General features: G+C 46.1%; 5 protein-coding genes across 7 annotated transcripts; 2 read left to right on the top strand and 3 right to left on the bottom strand.

Annotated features, from left to right (window-relative positions):
* Nucleotides 1-109: 109 nt before the first annotated feature.
* LOC131261233 (OTU domain-containing protein 5-A) lies at nt 110-5,958 on the bottom strand. 2 transcript variants are annotated; one of them, XM_058263211.1, is made up of 8 exons: nt 5,530-5,958; nt 5,267-5,352; nt 3,628-4,141; nt 3,387-3,543; nt 2,368-3,253; nt 1,772-1,875; nt 1,479-1,697; nt 110-1,384 (listed from the first exon to the last, which is right to left on the bottom strand). In XM_058263211.1, exons 1-8 carry the CDS (start codon nt 5,677-5,679, stop codon nt 1,236-1,238), a joined length of 2,265 nt encoding a protein of 754 aa, XP_058119194.1. In that variant the 5' UTR covers nt 5,680-5,958; the 3' UTR covers nt 110-1,235. The 2 variants fall into 2 exon arrangements, with proteins under 2 accessions (XP_058119194.1, XP_058119195.1); XM_058263212.1 differs by having other exon boundaries at nt 1,482-1,697.
* A 390-nt stretch (nt 5,959-6,348) lies between these two features.
* On the bottom strand, nt 6,349-7,003 carry LOC131261248 (protein kish-A). The gene is made up of 3 exons (XM_058263232.1): nt 6,767-7,003; nt 6,594-6,703; nt 6,349-6,532 (listed from the first exon to the last, which is right to left on the bottom strand). The coding sequence occupies exons 1-3, from the start codon at nt 6,767-6,769 to the stop codon at nt 6,427-6,429; spliced, it is 219 nt and encodes a 72-aa protein (XP_058119215.1). The 5' UTR covers nt 6,770-7,003; the 3' UTR covers nt 6,349-6,426.
* Nucleotides 7,004-8,445: 1,442 nt separating this feature from the next.
* Nucleotides 8,446-12,686, top strand: LOC131261237 (GPI mannosyltransferase 2). Of its 2 annotated transcripts, XM_058263219.1 has the most exons (2): nt 8,446-10,035; nt 10,129-12,686. In XM_058263219.1, exons 1-2 carry the CDS (start codon nt 8,568-8,570, stop codon nt 10,254-10,256), a joined length of 1,596 nt encoding a protein of 531 aa, XP_058119202.1. In that variant the 5' UTR covers nt 8,446-8,567; the 3' UTR covers nt 10,257-12,686. The 2 variants fall into 2 exon arrangements, with proteins under 2 accessions (XP_058119202.1, XP_058119201.1); XM_058263218.1 differs by having other exon boundaries at nt 8,446-12,686.
* A 120-nt stretch (nt 12,687-12,806) lies between these two features.
* On the top strand, nt 12,807-16,690 carry LOC131260384 (probable ATP-dependent RNA helicase DHX34). The gene is made up of 5 exons (XM_058262087.1): nt 12,807-14,783; nt 14,860-15,447; nt 15,510-15,921; nt 15,981-16,293; nt 16,354-16,690. The coding sequence occupies exons 1-5, from the start codon at nt 12,807-12,809 to the stop codon at nt 16,676-16,678; spliced, it is 3,615 nt and encodes a 1,204-aa protein (XP_058118070.1). The 3' UTR covers nt 16,679-16,690.
* Nucleotides 16,691-18,308: 1,618 nt separating this feature from the next.
* On the bottom strand, nt 18,309-21,080 carry LOC131261232 (uncharacterized). Its single transcript, XM_058263210.1, has 5 exons — nt 20,913-21,080; nt 20,718-20,831; nt 19,076-20,650; nt 18,867-18,996; nt 18,309-18,796 (listed from the first exon to the last, which is right to left on the bottom strand). Exons 1-5 carry the CDS (start codon nt 21,078-21,080, stop codon nt 18,435-18,437), a joined length of 2,349 nt encoding a protein of 782 aa, XP_058119193.1. The 3' UTR covers nt 18,309-18,434.
* Nucleotides 21,081-23,107: the final 2,027 nt, after the last annotated feature.

Raw genomic sequence — 23,107 nt, 5'->3', positions numbered from 1 at the left:
TGTTTGTTGTTTTCCCACATCATGGCGTTTTAGTATAAATTTTGAATGCTTTATAATATTCCATCTATTCGTTAGCCTGCACGCAACATTTCAGAATAAAACGAAGGAAACAAAAAGAAAGGGCGTGCGTATCGTGCCAGTAACGGCTTCCTGCTATTGCCACCATCACGCTGCAGTTCCATGCGATGAAAGTAGAATCGACGCTCGTAAAACTATTACAAAGGGTGTTAGTAGCGGAGAGAGAGTGAAAAACAAATAATTGCATGCCCGAATAGATGAACCCAAATTACATCAAAATGTTTGCACAATCATATCCGTATTTTTCGAACTTTACCACCTACATCACTTAGAACAAACATTACGTTTGGAAATTCCCTGCGGCTGGAAAATGCAACATTCATCAGATTATTTTTCCTGCTGCTCTCTGCTACACACAAGCAACGAAGGGGCCCGGCCAGCTGTAGCTCTGTACACTATGTCGTTTAAATACCTCACCGTTCCCTTAACGCACTAACGTTACATAGAAAATTTAAAACATTTTCATAGCTATGGTTATGTTAAAAAGAGTGGAAAAGAAGGAAATGAACAGACCCCGAAACGGCACTACAACTTATCAACTTATCGTGCATACTCTATACGCCAGCGAAAGATGATACCACAACACGTTGCCCGGCTAATGGGCGCACGTTTGTGGAAATAAGCGAAACATAATAAAACCATGCCTTTTTTTCTCGCAAAACATTTTTTTTTTCAGCCAAAGCACTAATACCACCGTTGGTTGTGGGTCGACAAAGAACCAAAAGCAAAGATGTTGATGTTAAATTTATGACCGTAAGTGTAATCCCTATTGCTAAATCCACTAGAGCCGTGTTGGTACTTCGATACGATAGAACTTGGTGTGTCCCTGCTGAAATTGCTTACTTCTTACGCTGTGTTCTGTCTGTGTACTCCTCCTTCCGGTTATGTCCGTGATTATCTGCTGAACCTCTTTCTTCTTTTCCTTTCCGATGCCGATGAGAAAAGCGTCTAAAGAGGCAAACTGGCTCGGTTAGAGCGCGCAACACACGAGAAGGAGTGTTTTAGGAATCTGGAAATTCTGTTCGAGACAAGCAGGACTCTGCTCGTCCTGCATCGTCCCTGTTATTTCTTTCATCCTTAGTAACGTTAACTGACAAAGCTAAATGTACAAAACGTAGTGTATGTGTGTGTGTGTCTGTGTGGTTTTGTGCACCTCCCTAGGGGGACGGTGAATCGTACTCTTCGTCCGTCGTGCCGTACTTATCCTCGTGCAAGGTTTTCGAGCCGTCGCAGCGTTTCACGAAATCCATCGCCGACTCTTCGAGCGCCTTCTGGATCATTTCCCGTTCCGATAGCTGGCCAAAACCTGGCGATAGGAAAGCGAGTCAACGCAAAAGAGGGAAGCTTGGTTAAGTATCTGTACCCTCCCGTGAAGCGTGGTTTGGTTGGAATACACTCACTACCATCGTCGGTATAGGAGGATTCCAGCAGAGATTGGTAGAACTCGGACATGGGCGTTTCGTCGCGGGTTGGTTGAAGTGGTGGCTGCTGCTGCTGCTGCTGCTGCAAGGTACTGCTGGCCGGGGTCGATAGACCGCTACCACTGCCCCCATTGCTGTCCTGTGTCGACGTCGTGCTGCTCGAGGTGCTCGGTGGCGACGAAGCTTTTGTCATTTGGTCTTGGATTCGAACGATAAAAGGAATCATTACTTGGGATTAGGATGGGCTTAACTTAGTTTAGAAAATGATCTACCTTTGACTGGACTCTCGGGTCGTAGAGGACTACTTGAAGCACTCGCCGTCCGATTGCTGTTCGCTTTGCATTTCTTCATTTCGCAACTGATGGCCTTTTCGATTCTAAAAAAGAATGAAACAGATTTTTTAGAAAATAGAGAAAAATGGGGTTAAATACGATCGATGGAATTATATATCTTCCCTTTGCGAAAGCAGAAAGCAAACATTCTGAGGCAAAGCAGCACGATAGTCAGCAATAATGTGCTTGAATCCAACTCAAACAGCTACACCACAAAATTAAGGTCACAGCAGGCCAAGCAAAATCAAATGCTTTGTGAGGAACAAATATTGAACAAGACTAAAAATGACGAATTGTTCTTTGTGCTGTTTTCTATATATTAATGGACTATTCTATAGTTGATAAATTCATCAGCACGGGACTATTGTGTTTCCATCGCTAAACCATCGGTAGAACAATTACCTCACAAAGCAAATGGCATTTGCTTCTTACTTTGCATGCTGCGCAAAGAAATGATAATCCATGGATTGGTAAAATTTATAGATTTACAGAGCACTACAAAGATTATGCACGAATAAGTACAGTTCTCTACTTACGGGGAATTAAGGTTCCGTTTTTTACGGCGATTTCCTTCACCACTGCAGGTCATGGTATTATTGCTGGTATTACCGGTATTTGTGTTTGCGCTCGTGGCGGTGGTGGTGGTGGTGGTGGCGTCCGTACTAAAATAGTACTGCTGCTGTTGTTGCTGTTGCATGGAATATGAGGCGTCGCATCCTCCGGTTGGGTCCTGCGAGCTGCACTGGGCCGGCGAGGGCGGTGAGCAGTCCAACTCGAACGAGCTGTTCTTGGAGCTGGAAGAGGAGCAGGCTCCTCGATCACCACCGGCCAGTCCAACTCCACCGCCACCAGCCGTCAACGTAGCCGAGGGCGACTTGCGCAGTTCGAGCAAATAGGATGATGCCGTCTGCTGTTGCTGAGCTGCTTGCATGAGGCCCCCATGGCCCGAAAACGACTGTGAACCACTGGCGCAGGCCGCCATCATCTCGGTCGACGTGATCGTGCTGCTGGTGCTTTTCATATTCTGACTACTACCCCCACCTCCTCCTCCGCCTACTCCTCCACCACCACTACCTCCACGCCCTGCACCACCGTTGCGCATATTGTCCCGGCACCACTGCAGGTAAGACTCACGGGCGATCTGCTCCTCGATCGCCTCGTTCGTTGCCTCCCAGTCGGTCGTTTTCAGCTTGTCTTCGAACATCGTCTTCTCGATCTCGAGCTCTTCGCTCATGCGGACCGCATCGGCCACTTGCTTGATGTCACCCTCGTCCGGCCGGTAGCCGGCGAGCCCGAGACCCACGCCAACGGACGCTTTGTACGGGTTGACGATGGCGTTGTAGTGCGAACAGCGCTGGTACGACAGTCGGAGCGGTTCGTTACCGTTGTTTATTTGATCCGAGTTGAATATATTGATAGGTTCTGCAAAATGAGAGGAGGAGGAGTTAATAAATTACTACAGTATTAAATAATTAATTTACTACGATCTTTTAATGCTAGAAATAACTATTCACAATTGAGTTATGGGATTCTCTTACAAAAAATACATTCTTACCACTTTGGTAGCAGTACAGCTCCACGGAACGATTGTACATTTCTGACATTGCTTGAATTTCTATGTGATTGCCGTGAACGTGATTAGCCCGTTTCCGCTTAACGTACTCAGCAATGTCTTCGGTGACGAACTGTGCGAAGTACTCACGATTTTGGTACTGAGAAAAAGCGTAAATGAAACATAGAGTGGTTAGATTAGGTTTGATTGATTGCAATGGGGTCACGTTGGGGGTCACACTTACAATATAGTCCATCGTCTGCTGACGGATCACCTCGTGCATATCCTGATCACCGTAGACCTGCAAGGAAATCGCTCGAAACAGACACGCCCCATCTTCCTCCATCTCCTGCAGGATGAACCCGCGGTCCGAGAGGACCTTCGCGAACGCCTCGTCACGCTTTTGCCACTCGTCCGGCGTGAGCTGGGCATCCTTCTGGCCGATATGTTCATCACCACTATTGTAGCCGGACAGGGCTTCCTCGATGACGGCGTTGAGATCTGCTCCGGAGGCTCCCACATTACCCACCGCTCCTGTGTGGCCGTTTAGAAGGGAGCTCCCAGTGCCCGCCGCTTGAAGCGAGGCCTTTGGCGAACGACAGCCACCCGCCGACCCGGCCAGCGGGCTCGAGCAGGAAGAGGTCTTACCACTAGCTGACGGTTGCAGCACATGATGATGGTAGCTGGGCGAGCCGGCAGTCTTGTCCCGCTCGCGGCTTTCCCGTTTGTGATAGTGATCGCGTTTTAGGCGCCCAAGGCTGTGGTGAAAGTGGGCGAATAATTAGGTTATGATAAATACGCAAACAGGTTCTACGATCAAACATTTTTTTTCCTATCTATCTTGATCTTTCGAAGCATTAATAAAATTGTTTCAGTGGTTCTTGAAACTACTTGCTATTTCTTGTAACGGCATACGGGTGGAGAGGGAGGCGGGTAAGTAGTAATTTTGTTTACTTCGGTTCGTCGAACTAATACATATTATGACATTCACCTGACAGACGAATGACATTCATAGATGCATTTTTTATGTTCGGAAAAAGACCAATCCTGCAACAGATGTTGAAGCAAAAAATGAAGATTTTGGAAACTTCTGCTACCAATCCATCGCCCTCGACAAAAAAGCCAGATGGAGTTGCGGCGAACCAAGGGAAACAAATATAAACAAAAGCCATTAATCATGCTACCGCAGGTCTGTATGTCTCAAGCAAACCAGAAGCCAGAATGCAATAGAAAATAGAAGAGGTCAATACTAAAAATAGGATCGATTCGACAGACAATGCACATTGGGGAGGTGGCCAGATCCTCCTAACACGGCGGTCCAAATAAAGACACGGCGATGCTGTGGGACGTTCACGTACATCTCAGGAAAGCACCGACGTGCGAAACAATATGCATTAAAATCGCACGACACATCTGGGACGTTCTTTCGTACGTCGACATCTATCGATTTTGCCTCCAGTAATTTGGCTATTGAACCAAAAAATGAACACCATAGGTGCTCCAACGAAACCAGCGCTAATGGGGAAGGAGAATTCCGAAAAGGAATGTCACAAAGATGGCCGATCCGCTCAAGAAAGTAAGAGGGAGTGAGAGAGTCGCCAATCGGGCTTAGCATTCCATCGGGCTACTACATACATGAAAAGAACATGCGAAAGTTTTACGCTAAATTCGTGACGCATTCGCATCAGAAATCGATTTTGTTGCTTTTGTCAAAGCTTTTACTGACGATTTTACGTTCGATGGGAAACTGTTCATTAGCCATCAGCGGAGGTGAGGGATTTGTTTTCTTTTGTTTTCTGCTGATACGCAACAAATCAAAACCTTCTGCCATGCACTAATTGCTTCGGCGACAAATGGAACAGTGTGTTTGATGGAGTTCTTACTTTTTGTGTGGGCTCCTGCGATGACGGACTACGCTTTCATTGTCGAAGTTGTGAGGCGTAAGCCCCCGCTTTTCCCTCGGCAAAGCCTGTAGAGTAGATCAAAAAAAAAGGTCACCATGCATGTTGATGAATTCTATCAAGTGTCCATGTCCCAACACATCGCATCTGGGGCGGGGGTCAATCGTCGTGCCATCGTTTCCCCCCTGATGTGAAGGGAGGACCACTTGGCACCACCTGAGCCAGCTGCCTATCTCGATAATTACTTGTGATTCCGATGACGACAGCTGATTTAGCACCACATTACGGTGCGCCGCTCGGACACCTGCATTGCCTACACCATGGACACTTTGGGAGGTGCCCTCTTGCGTTTCCTCTTTCGCACTTTTTTGATTAACCACTGGCTTGATAGTCATCACGGAATGCGACTCTCACACCATTCAAATTCACTTTTCACACAGTATGCTGCACAAAAGACTCCAGCACAAAGCAGTGGACACTTTTCTAGCGCTGTTACTTCTTTTCTGAACGACACTTCCTGGTCCGATTGCACAAATCGTACATACTCTATCCGCCTATTACGACGACGAAGTTCTCTGCTGCTTGCTACGATGTCGGATGACGAACATCAAACAACGACGACAACCACAACGACGACATAGAAAACTATTCGCTGGAAAAGCAATGCAGAGGAGCACAATATTATTGTTTGAAGGCGAACTGCTGGCACGATTGGAATTGACAAATCGCTGTGCTACGGGAAGGGTTGCCAGCGTTGGACTGCTGTGGTGCATCATGACAGTTGGTTGGAACAACAACCTTCAACCACTCACAAAACCTTGATCACAATTCTAAACTGTAACTAAAAGAGCCAATTCCTTATGTTTTACGACAAAACTGTACTATACGACTATTGACCTTATGTTATTTCATGCACTTTTTAGTCTAATTATCGTACCTGTGAGAAAACCCGACTCCAAATTCTGCCGAAAACTTCCGGTGTTATCTAGCATTCAAGCGAATATTTTAGTGCATATGTTTCGCCGGTAGCTTTTCCAGGATTCATTTAAACAATGTTTTCTTAGTCGAGTTATGAGTAACATAATTTATTCCTTCAAATGCATCTTCGATACTTGAGTTACAGCATTCGCACGATATACTTGCTAGGACCAGAATAATATTGAGACAGCCATAACTAAACAGCACACGGACACGTAAGGAGATTTTCGTTCGCCGACTCGTGCGAATTTCCAAAACAATCCCAACATTCTGAAACAAATAGACGATTATGTGTGTTCTACTTTGAAAACCGAAGCTGCGAAATACGTACCCTTTTTTATTTCGGTCAATGATGCTAGGGAACAGCGAACGTAGATAGGTACAAGTGCAGATCAGCAGGAGCAGCACCGACAGGAGGCTTTGGAAGTTAAATATTGCGCTCTGCAACGAAAGCAATGGTCGTTAGACACCACAGGCAGGTTTCAGATTCATTGCCTTACTTACCATTTTGTAATTCTTGTTGTTGAACCAATCTTACTGCTCAGAAAATCCTGCTGCATCGGATCTGATTTGCGAATCCACACAAATGACGTGTTTACATTTTTGTTTTGACAATTGGTTCAACTCAGCAGCTTGAACCTCAAGCAGCTGCTCAAAAACAGCAGATAAACAATGCAAGTTTTAAAATAATCTCGAAGGTTTTCGCCATTTGACACAATTCGTGATAAATTTTCACTTCCACAAAGTTGTTGATCTGTCCTTTCATTGGACAGGTCTGTTGCTAAATGAGGCACTGAAAAGTTATTAACAAATCAGCTATTTCATTCCAAGTAGTGACCAAGGTTTTTAAAGCTAGTTGATATCAGTTTGGCATGCTGCGGCTTCATTCTAGTGGTGGGTACATCGAATCCCTAAATCAGAATCCCATTTTCCCCCCCAAAAAGGCGCGAATCCAGCGAGCGAAATGCACTAAGTCTACCGAAATAGTTTTGGATCAAGTCAGAATCGAATCAAATCGACTCCCAAACAAACCAATTTGATTTGAATCTTAAGTAAATCATATCTGAATCGAGTCCCATTCGAATCAACTCTTTAGAATCCGCTAAATGGGATTCGAATCTTTGGAATCCGTCTAGGGATTCAATCTTTGAATCTTCCGAATCCTGATTCTGCCAATACTAAATGTAAACATTGGCAAAGCAATTTCACCCAATTCTTCTCGCTACGAACGATTGAAGCAAAGGAACGATATAGAAACTATTCTACACTGTAAAAACAAAGTTTTATTACAATCATAGTTTGTGCATTTAGTTCATAAACCATTGCGGTGATTGATACACGACATCGTCGAAGAAAACGTTACATTGAGATTTGGTAATTCTTTGTGCCCTGTTATGATACTCGGCATGTTCGCGTGTCGTATTCCAAGTTTTATCTAAATTTAATATCGTGTATTATAGATAGTTCAATAGTTTGGTGTGCCGCTGAGTTAATATTAGCAGTATACAAATTGGATCGTAAACCAGGTAAGTAATTCCTTTGCTACGAGAATGTTTTGCGAAAAATAATCTCCGTGAAGAATGGTACACGCGGTATTATTACGATGATGTAAAGTGGACGCCTGCGCGAAAGGATCCGAGTTCCGGGGAACTGCTCATGTGTACCATCTAGAAAAGGAATTCTCAATTTAGTGCCTCAGTGTTAGTTAACCAAACCAACTACGACTGTGTGGAGAAAAAGGACGAACTGTCTAAGACTTTCACCACCCGCGCTGTTACCGCTGGTCTGTTTTTCGGGTTGGAAGCATTTGTTTGTTTTAACTCAAGCAACATCGTGCATTTGTTTTGCTCACGAGCTTCGCCGTGCTCCGGGATCCGTCCGACGAAGCTCCGTCCACTGACGAGACACGCGCATTACCATTCGCCAGCCAAGTCAATCCCGGGGAAAGAAGAAAGATTTTGTGTTTAGTTTTCCCACCCAGGACAGTGTGTGATCTCGTTCCGTGGGGGGTGCACTGTGTTTCTTTACTCGTTCCGTTCGGTGTTCGTATCCGAATGGGTGAGTTGCAGTCATGAAGGGACTGGAACCCTTGCGCCATTGAAAAGTGTATACAATTTGTTTCTTCTTTCTTTCCAGGATCGATAATTGGTTTGAAATTTGATGGTACCTCGTAACACATTCTGTACCAGAATGCTGTGTTGCTAATACATTGGATTGAATCGGAGGAAAATTGCTAAAATCCCCGTGTGGAGCGTGGTGCACACAATTTTATGCGCTGCTTCAACCGACCTGATTGAGCTCAAAAATGCGAATGGAAAGCAATGGCGGTAACAGCGGTGGCACATCGCCAAAACGTAGAACAAACGTGGTAGGCAATGGGAAAAGTAACCTTCGCCATCACCAGCATCAGCATCATCAACCGCATCACTATGCCAACAAACAGACGGAATCGAGTGTACTTGACGGAGGAACAGATGCAAATCCAACGTCGTCGACAGAATTGCCTCCCTCGTCTGGGTCATTTTTGCACATATCAATCATCAAACTGGCTCTTGGCAGCCGTTTGCTCGTAATAGCACTTCAGATCATGGCCAATCAGCTGCTGCCGGATCACGATGCTGGCGTGTTCATTGCGCCCCGTGATAAGGATGCTCCGGAAAGACCGCTGGATGCGTTAGTGCGGTTCACGCTCGGTGGATTAGATCGATGGGATGGCCAGTACTTTCTGCATATTGCCGAGCACGGTTATACGTACGAGAACACGTTGGCGTTTTTCCCTTTGTTTCCGTTCATTCTGAAGATCGTCAGTAGTGCTCTGAACAGCACCGATGTTATCACCTTTATAAGCTATCGCGAGCTATCCCTCGTTCTTGCTGTCCTCTTCAACATGGTCTGCTTCATCGGGGCTGCCAAAGCACTCTATAGACTAAGCAAGCTGGTGCTGGGCAGCAAAAAGAAGGCCGAGATCGCGGTACTGCTGTTTTGCTTCAATCCAGCCTCGATCTTCTTTACCGCACCGTACACGGAGAGTTTGTTTGCCTGGCTGTCGTTCGCCGTGATGTACCAGTGCATCGAGGATGTTACGTCCGTCTTCATCACGATCCCACTGAGTCTATCTATCCTGTCCCGTTCGAACGGCATGATCAACATCGGGTTCGTGCTATACTTTGCCATTCGGCGCATTGTGGCCCAGTACAACTTCCACAACGTGATCTGCATTTGCTCCCGTCTCTTCACCATGCTCATCATCGTACTCTTTCACTACGGAATCGCACAGGTGTACAACTACTACCTGTTTTGCTTCGAGCAGAAGTTTAACTTTCCGGCTCACGTTCGAGAGTACGCGTCCGAGCACGGACTCATCCTGGCAGGCAATAAGACGGAAGAATCTTCTCCCTGGTGCACAAACCTACTGCCACTCTCGTACTCATACGTGCAAAGTCACTACTGGAACGTAGGGTTTCTTCGCTACTACGAGCTCAAGCAGCTGCCAAACTTCCTCCTCGCCCTACCGGCCATCTATCTAACACTAAGCAATTCCTACCGCTACCTTCAGGAACATTGGGAATACGCCGCACGGTTGGGCCTTTTCCGTGTGTCCAAGAAGCAATTTAAAATGATGCGTCCTTACGATCGACTCGCGCTCGTGTTCGTCGTCCACGCGATACTGCTTACGCTTTTTTCGCTGTTCTTCGTGCATGTGCAGGTCACGACTCGCATCCTGTGTGCCGCCAGCCCCGTGCTGTACTGGTACGCCGCGGAATATTTCACCGGCGAGCGAACGTTCATTAAGCGTCAAGTTATTCGGAAACTTTCCAAGCAGGTGAAGGACGGCGATGAAATCAGCTGCACGCATGTGACCAACCACGTCGATTTGAGTGATCTCCTGGACATTCGCTGCATGAATTGGCAGCAGCAGGCGATTTTGGGGTACTTCGTCGGGTATACCGTCGTCGGGACTATATTGTTTAGCAATTTTTATCCATGGACATAGAGAGAGCGTAACCCAGATCGTACTTGATTGTTAAATGAACTCTACATTTTAACATTAGTATCCTAATGTCTTAAAAAGGAAGAAACCTTGCGCCTAGAACGAAACTGGTTGCTGAACCAATAACCTTGCTCTACATTACGGTTTAACACTTATCTCGTGCCTTTTTCGCTCTTACATTATGAATACTACCAAACTATGGATAAAAAGTCGTAAGAAACCTAGCAAGTGAACTCTAAGGTTTACGCCATCGCAAAAACCTATCGTCATGATCGATATATCAGCATTGGTGTATGCTGCGTTATCTATTTTGTTATATGCTTCTCGGTCAAAGAATGTTAGCTTCAATTCGAAACAATGCCAAATTTAAACTTAGTCAATTACATTTATTTATAAAACGGTTTGCTTTAGTTTCAACATAGTTATACGAAGATAATTAGATCGTCTTCCATTGGATCTCTTATATTTGAGCGAAGAAAAAACAGCAAAAGGCTTTCCAAACAATGCCGCGAACGAACGAAAACCATACACCTTGTTTAAGACTGTGTTTCTAAACGATAAGTAGACTAAATGCTAGCTTTGTGAAGCTAGCATTGGTTGTAAGCAAAAGACGCTTGTAGCTAGACTCTTCATATATCCATTTGCTCGAGAAAGGTACCATTTACAAAACTTGCCTTGCATTACCACCGAATTGGGGAAGACAAACTATTGCCATATGATATTGGAAAACAACATTATTTCACCATTGGCACAATTGAATTGAAAGCCAAACTGAACGAACAAAATTTGCTCCGCGGCTGCTACGTAGAGACAAGGCGATATTAGTTGTGCGTTTAGCAAAGACAGGTGTTTTTGGGTCAACGTCAGTCCTACAAAGCTGTATGTAGAGAAAATAAACGAATATAGTTGAATGTAAACATCTTACATTAAACCCAACATAATATGGTTTATAATTATTAGACTTAACTTTACAAAAGCAAACAGTGAGCTGACTTTATCGTAGTTTATTCAAGTAAAAAACGAACCATTAGAGTGAAACCAACGACTTTGTTGGAAAGCGAAGCAAAGTCCGTCAACGAAATATAAACGATCGAAGCTATTCTATATTGAACTCGTAATTATACATCAAAATCAATCCGTTATACATGTACACCTAACAAAACTGGAAACAATCAAATCAATTTCTCGTTGTAGCACTAGGCAATCAAGCGAACTTAACATATGCAGTGAAAGTCATTCTTTCCATAGAACTAATTACTGAAAACTTTATCACCCCTCACCGGAACAGATGTTGTAGTTTATACAAAAAAAGTGCAAACAGACCACAATTGAACATTTGAATTAAAGGTAGTTTAAAAGGGGCAACCCGGGACAGAACAGGAACACTATATTATACAATATACGTAGGTTTTAGGAGACCAAAGCGATAACAATTGAGTTAGTGATTAGTTAGAAATACAGAGTGAAACAAATATTAAAGCAAATCAGCATAATCAACTAAACTAGTAAAACGAGAGAACTTAAATTTGACGTTAACTTCATTCATAATCCATCCTCTTAGCAAAAGATACCATTAATCGAGCAAGTTTAAATATTTCTGATAATACAAGCAAATTTTACAAAGCAACAGTTTTTATAACTGTGCGTTATATTAAATAAAAAAAATGTAGAAAAAGTCATTTAAAGCAGAAGCATTAAAAAAGATAATGAACAAAATAACCGAAAGTCAACATACGCATTTTACACTATTTGCATAGAAGTTTGTTCGTTTTCGCTTAGACGTGGAAAGTCTAATTAGGGTTTTATCTATTTCAAGTGTTCTTCTCTACTCGATGTGCAATATCGCATGCAGTTTATCTCGTTTCATAAGTTTCATAGGGACTAATCACGAACAAAGAAGGAAGTATCTGTTAACTTAACCACTATTTGTTATCATCTTCACACTAGGGGACCACTACAATGGATGGAAGAGCTTACGAGTATCCTTGCGATGTATCTTTCTTCTATATTTAAATCAGAACAAGATTTAAAAAAAAACAATACCTTACTATCTCGGGGATTTTCATCGTTCATCAAGACCCGTCGTTATCGTAACACTATCTATCAAAAATAAAAAGTCTAGTCATTAAGTTACTGAACACTTGTTACATTTACCCCGTTCATACCAACTGTTGAGCAAAACACTATAAGCCACTAATAGCGACTATAATTAGTGCGTTTCATACTTCTGAAGTCGAGAAACTAGACAATACCTAGTTAGTTAGTTAGTTTAGTTATGCTGGTAGACTAGTTCCGATAGAAACTCAGACTTCGCTACCGTTCGCTCTATTGACAATTACTAACAACTTCAAGCGTAACAATATCATGTTTAAAAACACACGTTTATTATAAATCGATCAAAATAGTAAGAAATAAAGATGCAAAGTCTGACAAAAGCGAAGGAAATGTGTCCCTTTTTCTTGTTCCCGTATTCTTTTCAAACTGTTCATAAGAAAGAGCGGAAACAGCTTGTGCCATTCATGATTTACGTTTCTCCTCTTCAAGATACACGAGATGAGTCGCCGGTCAGAAGAACACCGATCGAGACACCGCGAGCATCGAAAGCAACGATCCCGTTCTCGTTCTCGAAGCCCATCGTCAAGAGAAAGCGGTCATGGTGGTCAAACCCTATCGTGGGAGTCAACGGAAGAGACAAATTTGATCAACTTTTCCTTTCTCGACTACAAGACGGAGCTGAACCGTGTGCTGCGGGGATACTGTGCTCGCGATCAGTTGGTGGATGATGTGAACGATTTCTGGCTATTTGTGAACAAATACGAAACACTACTGAAGCGTACCGGCCAACCAATTCTACCGAATCCACCAAACGAAGCGCAGAAAGAAAGCTACACCGGGCGCGTGCCATCGGAGTACAACAAAGCACTAGGTTGCTGCTTGGCACTGAGGGTTCCGCTGGAGGAATTAAGGGGACGTCTGGGAAACAGCAAAATCACCCGCACCAAACTGCTCCAGTTGCTGCAGATCGTGGCACATTATTTGGACTTCCGGCAACGGGAGAAGTTTAATAAGCTCCGCAAACTTCGCCAGGCTCAGGCAAACCTGCCCGTTGCGAAGCACCGCGAGGAAATCGTTGAAGCGGTCCGAAACGAACGCGTGGTCGTGCTGGCCGGTGATACGGGCTGCGGTAAGTCCACGCAGGTCCCGCAGTACCTGTACCGGGCGGGATATGAGCGGATCGCCTGTACGCAACCGCGTCGGATCGCTTGTATATCGCTGGCGAAACGAGTTTCGCACGAGCTGCTGGCCGAGTACCGAACCGAGGTTGGCTATCAGATCCGGTTCGAGCGTAGCAAAAATACGAACACAAAAATTATCTTCATCACCGAGGGACTGCTGTTGAGGCAGCTGGCCAGCGAGGACAGTCTCGAGCAGTACTCGGTCATCATTCTCGACGAGGTGCACGAGCGCCATCTGCACGGGGATTTCCTCCTCGGAATCGCTAAATGTCTCATACGCGCCCGACCGGACCTGAAGCTCGTGCTTATGTCGGCCACGATCAACATCAAGCTCTTCGCTGACTACTTCTCCGAGGAGGAAGCTCGCATCATCGAGGTACCGGGACGTCTGTTTCCAATCAAGCTCCACTATATGCCCCAGCTCCAGGACGTCCCAGTGGCAGGAAGTTCCGGTAAACGCTCGCAAACCGATCGTCTCAGTCCGGAACCCTACCTGCAGATCCTGCAGCTGATCGACCAGAAGTATCCACCGACGGAGAAAGGTGACGTGCTCATATTTCTCAGTGGGTTGAACGAAATAACGGCCATCGTCGATGCGGCCCGGGAGTACAACGAGAAGAACAAAAACTGGATCATACTCCCGCTGCACAGTACGCTCTCGATCGCCGAGCAGGACAAGGTGTTCGACTATGCGCCGGAAGGGATGCGGAAGTGCATCGTGTCGACGAACATCGCCGAAACTTCCGTCACGATCGATGGCATCCGGTTCGTGGTGGACAGTGGGAAGGTGAAGGAGATGAGCTACGATGCGACGACCAAGATGCAGCGGCTGAAAGAGTTCTGGATATCGAAGGCATCGGCCGAACAACGGAAAGGGCGAGCCGGTCGAACGGGACCCGGCGTCTGCTACCGTCTGTACGCCGAGAAGCAGTTCTACGACTTTGACGCTTACACAACGGCGGAGATTTTAAAAGTCCCCCTAGAGTCGTTGCTTTTGCAGATGATATCGATGGGTTTACCGAACGCTCGACTGTTTCCCTTCATTGAACCGCCCCCGATGGACAACGTCGAGAATGCGATCGTTAGCCTGAAGGAAGCGGAAGCGTTGACCGAGGATGAAAAGCTCACACCGTTGGGGAAGGCGTTGGCAAAGATTCCGGTCGACATTGGCATTGGGAAAATGCTGCTCATGGGTTGCGTGTTCCAGCAGTTGCAGCCCGTGCTGACGCTAGCGGCGGCTCTCAGCGTTCAGTCACCGTTTACCAACCGAGCCTACAGAGATCCCGAGTGTGAGGTAAATACCAAAAGCCGGTCGAAGAAAATTATGCCGTGCGTGCTGACTATATTTGTATTTGTTTTTTTCCCCACAGAGAGCCCGTAAATCACTCGAGTCGGACCACGGGGATCCCATTACCCTCCTCAACGCGTACAAGGAATGGCTGGAGGTGAAGCAAACGCGCACCGACTACGGTCGCAAAGGGGACGATCGGCGTGGCGAAAATTCCAAAGTCTGGTGTCGCCGGCGCGGCCTCGAAGAGCAACGGTTCTACGAAATCACCAAGCTGCGCAATCAGTTTCAGGATCTGCTGCAGGACTGTGGGCTGATGGAAATGCAGAACAATGATAATCTTTCCAGCGCCGAACGGGCGATTCGGAATGGCGAGCTGCGGCAGCTGAAGGAACTGCGAAAGGCCCACCGTATGGAAGCACCTCGGAAGCGAAAACTCCTTAAATCCGATCCCTGGGGCCTTGGCGGGGAAGATGACGAGGAGGTGGATGACGGGAAGGTGGACATCCGGGATGTGGAGTTTCGGTTGAGCCACGACTCGTCGAAGTTGCAAAACCTTGTGTCGGGTGCGACGGCTTGCAGCTATCGGGATCTGATGACCCTGAAGCTGATTTTGGTCAGCGGTCTCTACCCACAGGTTGCGATAGCTGACGAGTTTAACTACTGCAAGGTAAGTATTTTTCAGAGGGAATTCCACGAATATTTCAATCAGATTCCTTTCCGCATTTCCAGAGTTTATCGGAGCAATTTTTCCACACTCGCTCGAAACCGTACGTCTCACTGCATCCGATGAGTTTTTTCGGCAACAACGCGCAAATACTCCAGCTGACGGACAGTGAAATAGAGGAGAAAACGGGTCTGTACAAGTCACGCCAACCGCTCAGCTCACGGCACCAGATCGTTTGCTATCTGACCCTGCTCGAAACGAACAAATCCTACCTAACCAACACGCTGCGGATGCCGGCAGCACAAACGTTGCTCCTATTTGCACACACGATCGAGACGAACGACACCTGCTCGCGGATCGTGTGCGATCAGTGGTTATGTTTGGACATTCCTGCCCCCGAAAGTGGCCAGGCACTACTCTTAAAGGCGACCAAGCTGCGGCGCCTTTGGAATCGTTTGCTGGCAGAGAAATTAAAAGGTAGAGGGCACAAGGAGATGCCGTAGTTAAAACTAACTTGTTTTGTTTTTTCGCTCCAGCCCTCACTGTAACGGCAGATGGTGAATTGACGAAGATTGAACGAAATGTTTCGATCGAAGAAATGAATCGTGAACTGTGGTCAAGCTTGGCCCAGTTCATGAACACCGAGGTATGCTACACCATCAAAAAATTGCTTCCGGCGGATCTGAAATCACTCTTCAAAGGACCACAGAGACTCGTCGACGGTGACGATGACGACGATCATGAGCGAATAGAACTGCCCGATCCGAATCCTTTCGCCGAAGATTTCCAACCAATCTACAACGAAACGAAGGGGGGTATCCATCTGACCGAAAATGTTACCTACGGATGGTACGTATTCCAATTTAGCTGCTTGTTTCAATCAGTTAATTTTTATTCCTCCCCTTCCAGTATCGTCGAAACGGAATGGAGCATGCAGATGCAGCAGGATATTCTCGAGCAGGACTGGGAGTGTAAAAATTGTGGCGGAACCTACCAACTCACCGGGTTGCAAAAACTCCAGCACGGCAGCATCTGTAAGCCGGTTGAGGTCAAGGAGGAACGGGACCAAAATGTACTGGCAATGGAAGGAAGTTCGTCGAAAAAACACAACGCAAACCGATACGAATGTCCGAACTGCGGTCGCACCTTAATGTTAAGTGCAATTGAAACGCTAAGGCATAAAAAAGCATGCACTAAACAAATCAAACAAGAGTTGCCAGATAAAGAATCATAAGTTAAAATGTAAAAGATACCAAATACCCTAATGGTAATATAAACAGTACTAATATTACAGCCCAATAAACGGGACACTTAGAAATGAATGTATATATGCGTTACCTTTTTCCGTGGTTTTATTCATGTATATAGATAACTTTGGCTTTTACAATGATTCAGATCAAACTGCACGTGGAATATACCGCCGCCAACCGCCGCATTACAAATATTGACTACAAAGTGTTCAAAATGTCTATCATCCTACGAGGAACATCAAGCTCTGAGGCTCCTAGGAGGCTACTTACATGTGACCGTAAACTGAAGTAAATGCCCGATCAACGCTCATCGTGATTGATTGATAACCTCTTTGCTGTTCAGATGTTGTTTCGAAATTCGCCAAATGAACTCGTCAAAACAGCTAGCTTCCGTATCGTTAATTCTTGGTGCAACTGGTAGCGTTGAAACGTGGGAACGTTCCAGAACAAACATGTCTTTTGTTGAACTCGTATTGTGATTATTGTTGTTTTCCCCTTATAACATTTACACGATCACACCAACTACCGTAACATCTTTTGGCACTGTGTAAGACATTCTGATTTTCTGAAGCAGGATTTCTGTTATTCCTTTGGCGGTTTTCAAACGCCATGAACTCGATTGTGTGTGTGTGTGAAAAAGATGCGTTGCGTGAGCTGGGCGTGGCATTTATTTGTTTTATCTCTACGAGAGTCAGCGTGTGGAAGAAGCTCTTCGACGTATCCTTATATATGCTTACCTGGTTGTATTCAGCTGTCTTCTACATCTACTGCTAGCTACTATAAGTGCACTGTAGCGCTACTGGTAAAATGTTCTTCACTTCACTAATCGCTTGAGTCTACTCGAGTTTGTGGCTAACATTACCTAAAGTTTGTTTGTTTCATGTTGGATTTTCTTTTTGCTTTCCTTTTTTATATTCTCTCCCGAGCCGACGACGAGGGCTATAAATGTTATAAATTCTATCTCGCACTTTCATCCTTCCGCACAATGTATTGGCACAATTCAGGACATCGATTAACATCTAATTCGCTAACTGTTGTACACCTCGACATTTACTTTTTTTGTTTGCGGTTGATACGTTTCCTTGTTGTGTTACAATTCCTAAATAGTCGCATTTGGCATTTGGTTTTTGATTATCTCCGGTTCATTTGTGCCGAGTTTCATGCTGTTCTACTTTCTTCCCAAGCGAGCTTCAAAGTCTCATACACTAAGAATTGTTAGAAGTGAATTTAACGTTGAAGGAAAGATCTATCCCAAACGCTATCCCAAGAACTGTATTTAGCCGAACGAAGAAGTGCGTGACCGAATGTGAGTTGTCATATTGTAACGGCAAAGGGTTGAGAGAGGTAACTTTCACTAGTCTACTAAATGGTAAGGAATAGACACGTCGTGGGAGGAATAGAAATCTGTTCTTCAAACCGTGATTCTTTCAAAATTATCCACTTGCTTCTACACTTGTTTGTTTGTTAACTCTGGTTACCAAGAGCCGAGCTCCAGCCGCTACAGCCTGCTCTGTTTCTCGAATATATTTTTCAAACAGTAAGTCATCTTTGCGCGCGACGATTACCGGGGCATGCGGATAAGCCAATGTTCAATGTGATATCGAATCGAATGTTTCTCCCTTCGTTCTCGGACCCCCAAACACTACCGTCCACCCGGGGGGAACACTCCCCACTCGTAAGCAGAAGTGCTCAGTAGTGTTTTTGCTTCACTAAACATTAGTAATCGTGCGCACACAGTCGTCACAAGCTCAGCTTCAGCGCCTTCCGTTGGCTCTCCAGCTTTAGCTCCAGCATCGTGTACGGTATGACCGAGATGACGAGCAGGATCGCAAGGATGATGATCTTCGGAGCCTCACAGAGCACTCCATGGCCAGCGAAAGTGATGGCCAGGCCGAGGAAGCGTAAAGCCTGCAACGGGGCGGTAACTTCGGCGAACTTGTTCGGGTGCGTCGTGGTGGTCAAAGCGAACAGTAGCGTCTCCCACACTGCATTGCATACCCCCCAAGCAGCGGGAATGACATACAGCACGGCACTGTCGTCTCGTGATGGTTTCCAGCGGAGAAGTACGAGCAGCAGGCAGGCGTGAAACAAGAATCCGGCCACTAGGGAAAACAAACAAATGTAAAATGATTGGCGTATGGAGCTTACGGTTTCATTTAGAAGATAGCTTACCGATAACAACGACACGCTTCGTGTGCCTAAGAAGCATGCTCAGGGTGCAGGCCGCAATTAGCTGCATCACACCCATTCCTACCAACGCTCCGGCGACACTGTTCGGTCCAAGTTCACACGCCACAAATGCCTGCAAGGAAATGAATCGAGCATAAACCCGATGAGTCTGTTTCTTCAAAAAGGTGTGTGTGTGTGTATGTGGCACTTACCTTCATAAAATCCGCCATCATGTACGCCTGCTCGGTACCGACGAAGTAGGCAAGTGGCCCGGCAAACAGCAACGTGTCGGACATTCGACGAATCGAGTCAAACTTGACATTAAACTCGATCTCCGTCGTGAACGCCGTCACGATGAAGGCGAGCACGCCGAACACCAAGTAGATGCCCATCAGGGGCGTTGCTCCCGTGTAGCCCTGCAGTTTCATTTCATTTCCTAGTGCGCTACTGTTGACCGGGATGTTCCGATCCCACACCGGGCACAGATGGGAACCGCAAATCCGTTCGCCGTAGTCATTTGTTTGGAACATACTGTACGGAAAGCGGTCGAGCAGTGGGCGGGAGCTGTCCCGGCTGTCATCACTGCCACCGGAAGGTGTGCTGCTGGAAGGGTTGGTGGTGAAGGCTGTTGCCTCCTCCCCCGGAGTGGCCGGATCCGGTAGTCGAATGTTGTAAAGAAAGTACATCGTTTCACGCAGCGTCGGCATCGAGGGAGTGACAATTTTTGGCGATGACGCCGTCGTAGGTTCGTGCTTGGTGGTGGTGCTGCTGCTTGGGACCGTGGTGTCTTCTTGCGCCGCTGACATGGCAGTCTCGGGCAGGGAAATGAGCATATCCCGCTCGAGTGGCACGTATCCTCCGAGGTCGCTGCTCGCGGAGAGGTTCGGATTCAACTGCGGCACCGTTCCGTTCGGTGCCCCTGTCAGTGCCGCATTAGGAACTGGTTGCGAAAGGCTCGATATGTAGTAGCATCCGATTCGGTTCGATCCCGAGGCGCAGGTAAGCACGAACGCAGCCACAACCGTGCCGACGATGATACCAAAGTCTCCGGCCGCCCGAAACCATCGTCCAAGCCGGCGGACCTGCTCCTCCCGGCTACACAGCAAACGATGATCGTCGTAACTGTCCGCGCTGACACCGGCCGTACTAGTCCCACCACATTCGGGCTGCGAGCAGCTCAACTTGCCCGCCATCGAAACTAGCAGCGCCTGCTTGCAGATCACCGACGGACCGAGCAGCATCCCTAGGAGAAGATAACCGGGCACGAGGGACAGCAACACTGGGTAGATGTGAGCCGCCAGGAACAGACACAGGCCACCGTAGCTCGCCGCCAGCACGATCGAGTAGCCAAAGCGTTGTACCAGCTTCGTAGTCGCAAGGCTCATTACGGCCGTCACGGCGCAGCAAAGACTGAGCAACCCCGAGCCCACGTCGGGGCCAGCGGCAAGCCACGATTCCTGCTGGAACCAGGTCGAGTTCGCTCCCTGCAACACAACCAGCGGAACCAGTGCCGTGCACATAAATCCGTGGGCGATGGCCACTAGCACGAAGTTCTTGGTCACCCGCGAGCGGACGTGCGAGGGAATCTTGTGCCGGCAGCCGTAGCTACGATTCTGCACCGTCAGCAGCTTCCGAACCGAGGTGGCGCCGATGGAACTGTTAACCGAATCCCGCCGATGTCGATTTCCGAGCGAGGAAGATTGGAACTGATAGGTTGGTGCGAAAGTGGGTCCTACGGAGATCCGGTGGCTGCGATTCGATGCTGGCGAGTAGTTAGTTAGGTATTGCTGTGCACATAGGGATATACGATTATAAGCATTCGACATCACCGCTCTAAAAGGTCGCACAACTTACGTCTATTATTGGATCGTCCCATATGTGATGGGCCTGACCGGAACTTCTTGTTCGCATAACCTTTCGCGAGCCAGGCGGACATTTCTGCTGGAGAAAGCTCTTTGCCGCAGCAATCTAAAACGTTAATAGAAAACAAACACATTCACCGCAATGTTTATACTCGATTGATTTAATCCTCCCACCCGTCTGTCTCACCTGTTGCTTGTGGATGAAAACCGGTCGCTCCAGTGTCCGGACCGATTCCTTGTCCCGTCCAAAGTCTCGCTCGATGATCCTTTCTCGGGCCAGCATACGTTCCCGTTCGACGAGCCGCCGTTCGAGCTTCTCCGTCGACAGGTCGCTTAAATTTGGCAAGCTTCCCATGATGGCGTTCTGAAGGACACCTTCTATCGTTCGTCTGCTCGTTCAATGGTGCCTTAAATTTAATTCTGCTATAAAGCACCTGTCGTGGGTTTCATCGTTCTCTCGGGATGTGTGTGCGGAAAACGATCTGTTGAGATGTCGGAAAACGATTTGTTGTCAAAAAGAAAGTATGGTAGTTCTAGTAATCTTGGAGATAACGACACCTTCAATAACAGTTGATTGTAATTCGTGGAAAACTTGTTTGGAACTTTTGAAACCTCTCTATCAACTATGGATTGATATTGCATAGTTCCTTGCTCTCCATGCCTACTATATTTTTATTTGGATACAGTTTCCTAACCTTTTTCTTTGGTTGTCTATCTCTACTGAAATGGTGAATGCAAAGACAATTAACAGACAGGTCGGGTCAAAGCTGTTTTTTGCTCCGCCATTTTTGTGACAGTTGGTTAAAAAAGTGTTTACAAAAATTTCCAGCTTACTTGTGGGAGGTCTCCGCCAAAATCTTCGCGAAATAGGTAGTTGGTAATTCTAGATCACAGTATCCATGGTTTTGCGAATAGAAACTGCTCTTCTGTGTGAAATCATGGAATATGGATCCTTTTGCTCGCTGTGATTGCCGAAATTAAGTGTGTTGGTCTGCCTTATACGGAGCCTTCCTCCAGAACATATTTCGAACGCCTCAACTCTTTGTTCTGTTGATGAAACATACCAAATTTGCAGTTTTATCCCACTTTCTTCGCTGTTCGTGAGAAGTAAACAAAATTTTAACCAACTGTCTAAAATTTTCCCACGGTTTTCGGCTCGTTACATGGTATGCTGCGACCTGTCTGTTAATTGTCTTTGGGTGAATGCCTGTTTTCCTTAACTCCTTCCCGGAACAAACGATGCGGTTTTCTTTCCTTCCAAACCGGGTCAATCACAATATGCCTCGCAACGGAGGAACCGACAACTCAGTACAACATAATTGAATTGATCGTATACCCAGAAATAGAGCAAATTTCCCTGGACTTCTCCACACTCTACGTCTAGAAATGGCATTAATAGGCTTCCTACGGTTCGGTTGCATCCTAAAATGGATGGAGATTGTCTTTCATGTATAGGGAAAACCTTATACCAGCGTAGAGGTACGGGCTTCCGGCGAGTTGAGTTCTATTAACGCAAGGTGCCACGCGTCAGATTTTACCACCATTTTGACGTTTATAACCAAACTCCGTTATGCTATCCGTTTTGTCTCAGACAGGAAGACTCCTGACGGAGCCACATTTCCGGCAGCTGGTTGCAATCGAGGTGGCATTTGCTATCCTTTTAAACTTGCTCCATGCTAACTCGATTCGAGTCGTTTTATGGAAGCTGAAGCTGAAAATGTGTCTTTTTTTCGTTTTTGCTTCACAAACTAAAAACCATGAGACCTCGCGTCCGGGGAGCTCCATTGCATGTTTTGCAATGAAAGCGGGAGGATACGACAAGCCTTGACGGTGCACCAGTCGCTGGAAACGTCGTTCGCAGCTAAAGTTTTATGAAAGCGAACGACGAAGGTCTTCCGGCACCTGTACCGACACGATTGCAGCACGATTTAGAACGAGATACGACAGAACGTGAAATGGTTTATTCAACCCTTAAAAGAAAATTATTCATTAACCAAATGTTTGTGGTATAATAAAAACAAGTATTCTAATGTTTGTATCGACTCTCAAACATAGAATACTTTAAGAAGGAAATGAATTCATCAACTTTTTATTTTGATGTCTTTTTTAAGTGATTTGAAGTACATTTAAAGTATTAAATAAACAAAGTGAAAGTACAAATGTTAATGCTTCAAAAGTAGATGATTGAAAGGCAAAAACTATGGTCAATATTCTGACTCCTATTTCATTTTAAAAAACATTATATCTTCGAAAGTATCAGGCCAATATGTTGCTTGGAAGCAATAACACACCTCCAAGGGTTTAGCATCCGGATCGTTCCTTGAAACTCGCGCACGCCACACCGGAAACAGCCGACCGGAGACAACCACATCAAGTGGTAGG

This window comes from Anopheles coustani, chromosome 3, assembly GCF_943734705.1.
Source record: "Anopheles coustani chromosome 3, idAnoCousDA_361_x.2, whole genome shotgun sequence".
NCBI lineage: Eukaryota > Metazoa > Arthropoda > Insecta > Diptera > Culicidae > Anopheles > Anopheles coustani.
The sequence above is the reverse complement of the archived record's forward strand: the minus strand, read 5'-3'. Positions and strand labels throughout refer to the sequence as shown.

What these genes read in the sequence shown, in the direction of transcription:
- LOC131261233 (XM_058263211.1), bottom strand. Translation starts at nt 5,679, where the DNA reads ATGACTATCAAGCCAGTGGTTAATCAAAAAAGTGCGAAAGAGGAAACG. An exon ending in GCTGTACTGCTACCAAAGTG is followed by an intron (nt 3,254 to 3,386) that starts GTAAGAATGTAT and finishes CTCATTTTGCAG; the next exon opens with AACCTATCAATATATTCAAC. An exon ending in AAACGGAACCTTAATTCCCC is followed by an intron (nt 1,876 to 2,367) that starts GTAAGTAGAGAA and finishes ATTCTTTTTTAG; the next exon opens with AATCGAAAAGGCCATCAGTT.
- LOC131261248 (XM_058263232.1), bottom strand. An exon ending in ATTGACCGAAATAAAAAAGG is followed by an intron (nt 6,533 to 6,593) that starts GTACGTATTTCG and finishes TATTTGTTTCAG; the next exon opens with AATGTTGGGATTGTTTTGGA.
- LOC131261237 (XM_058263218.1), top strand. Translation starts at nt 8,568, where the DNA reads ATGCGAATGGAAAGCAATGGCGGTAACAGCGGTGGCACATCGCCAAAA.
- LOC131260384 (XM_058262087.1), top strand. Translation starts at nt 12,807, where the DNA reads ATGAGTCGCCGGTCAGAAGAACACCGATCGAGACACCGCGAGCATCGA. An exon ending in ACGAGTTTAACTACTGCAAG is followed by an intron (nt 15,448 to 15,509) that starts GTAAGTATTTTT and finishes CCGCATTTCCAG; the next exon opens with AGTTTATCGGAGCAATTTTT. An exon ending in GCTGGCAGAGAAATTAAAAG is followed by an intron (nt 15,922 to 15,980) that starts GTAGAGGGCACA and finishes TTTTCGCTCCAG; the next exon opens with CCCTCACTGTAACGGCAGAT.
- LOC131261232 (XM_058263210.1), bottom strand. Translation starts at nt 21,080, where the DNA reads ATGGGAAGCTTGCCAAATTTAAGCGACCTGTCGACGGAGAAGCTCGAA. An exon ending in TTTTCATCCACAAGCAACAG is followed by an intron (nt 20,832 to 20,912) that starts GTGAGACAGACG and finishes TTAACGTTTTAG; the next exon opens with ATTGCTGCGGCAAAGAGCTT. An exon ending in GGGACGATCCAATAATAGAC is followed by an intron (nt 20,651 to 20,717) that starts GTAAGTTGTGCG and finishes CTATGTGCACAG; the next exon opens with CAATACCTAACTAACTACTC.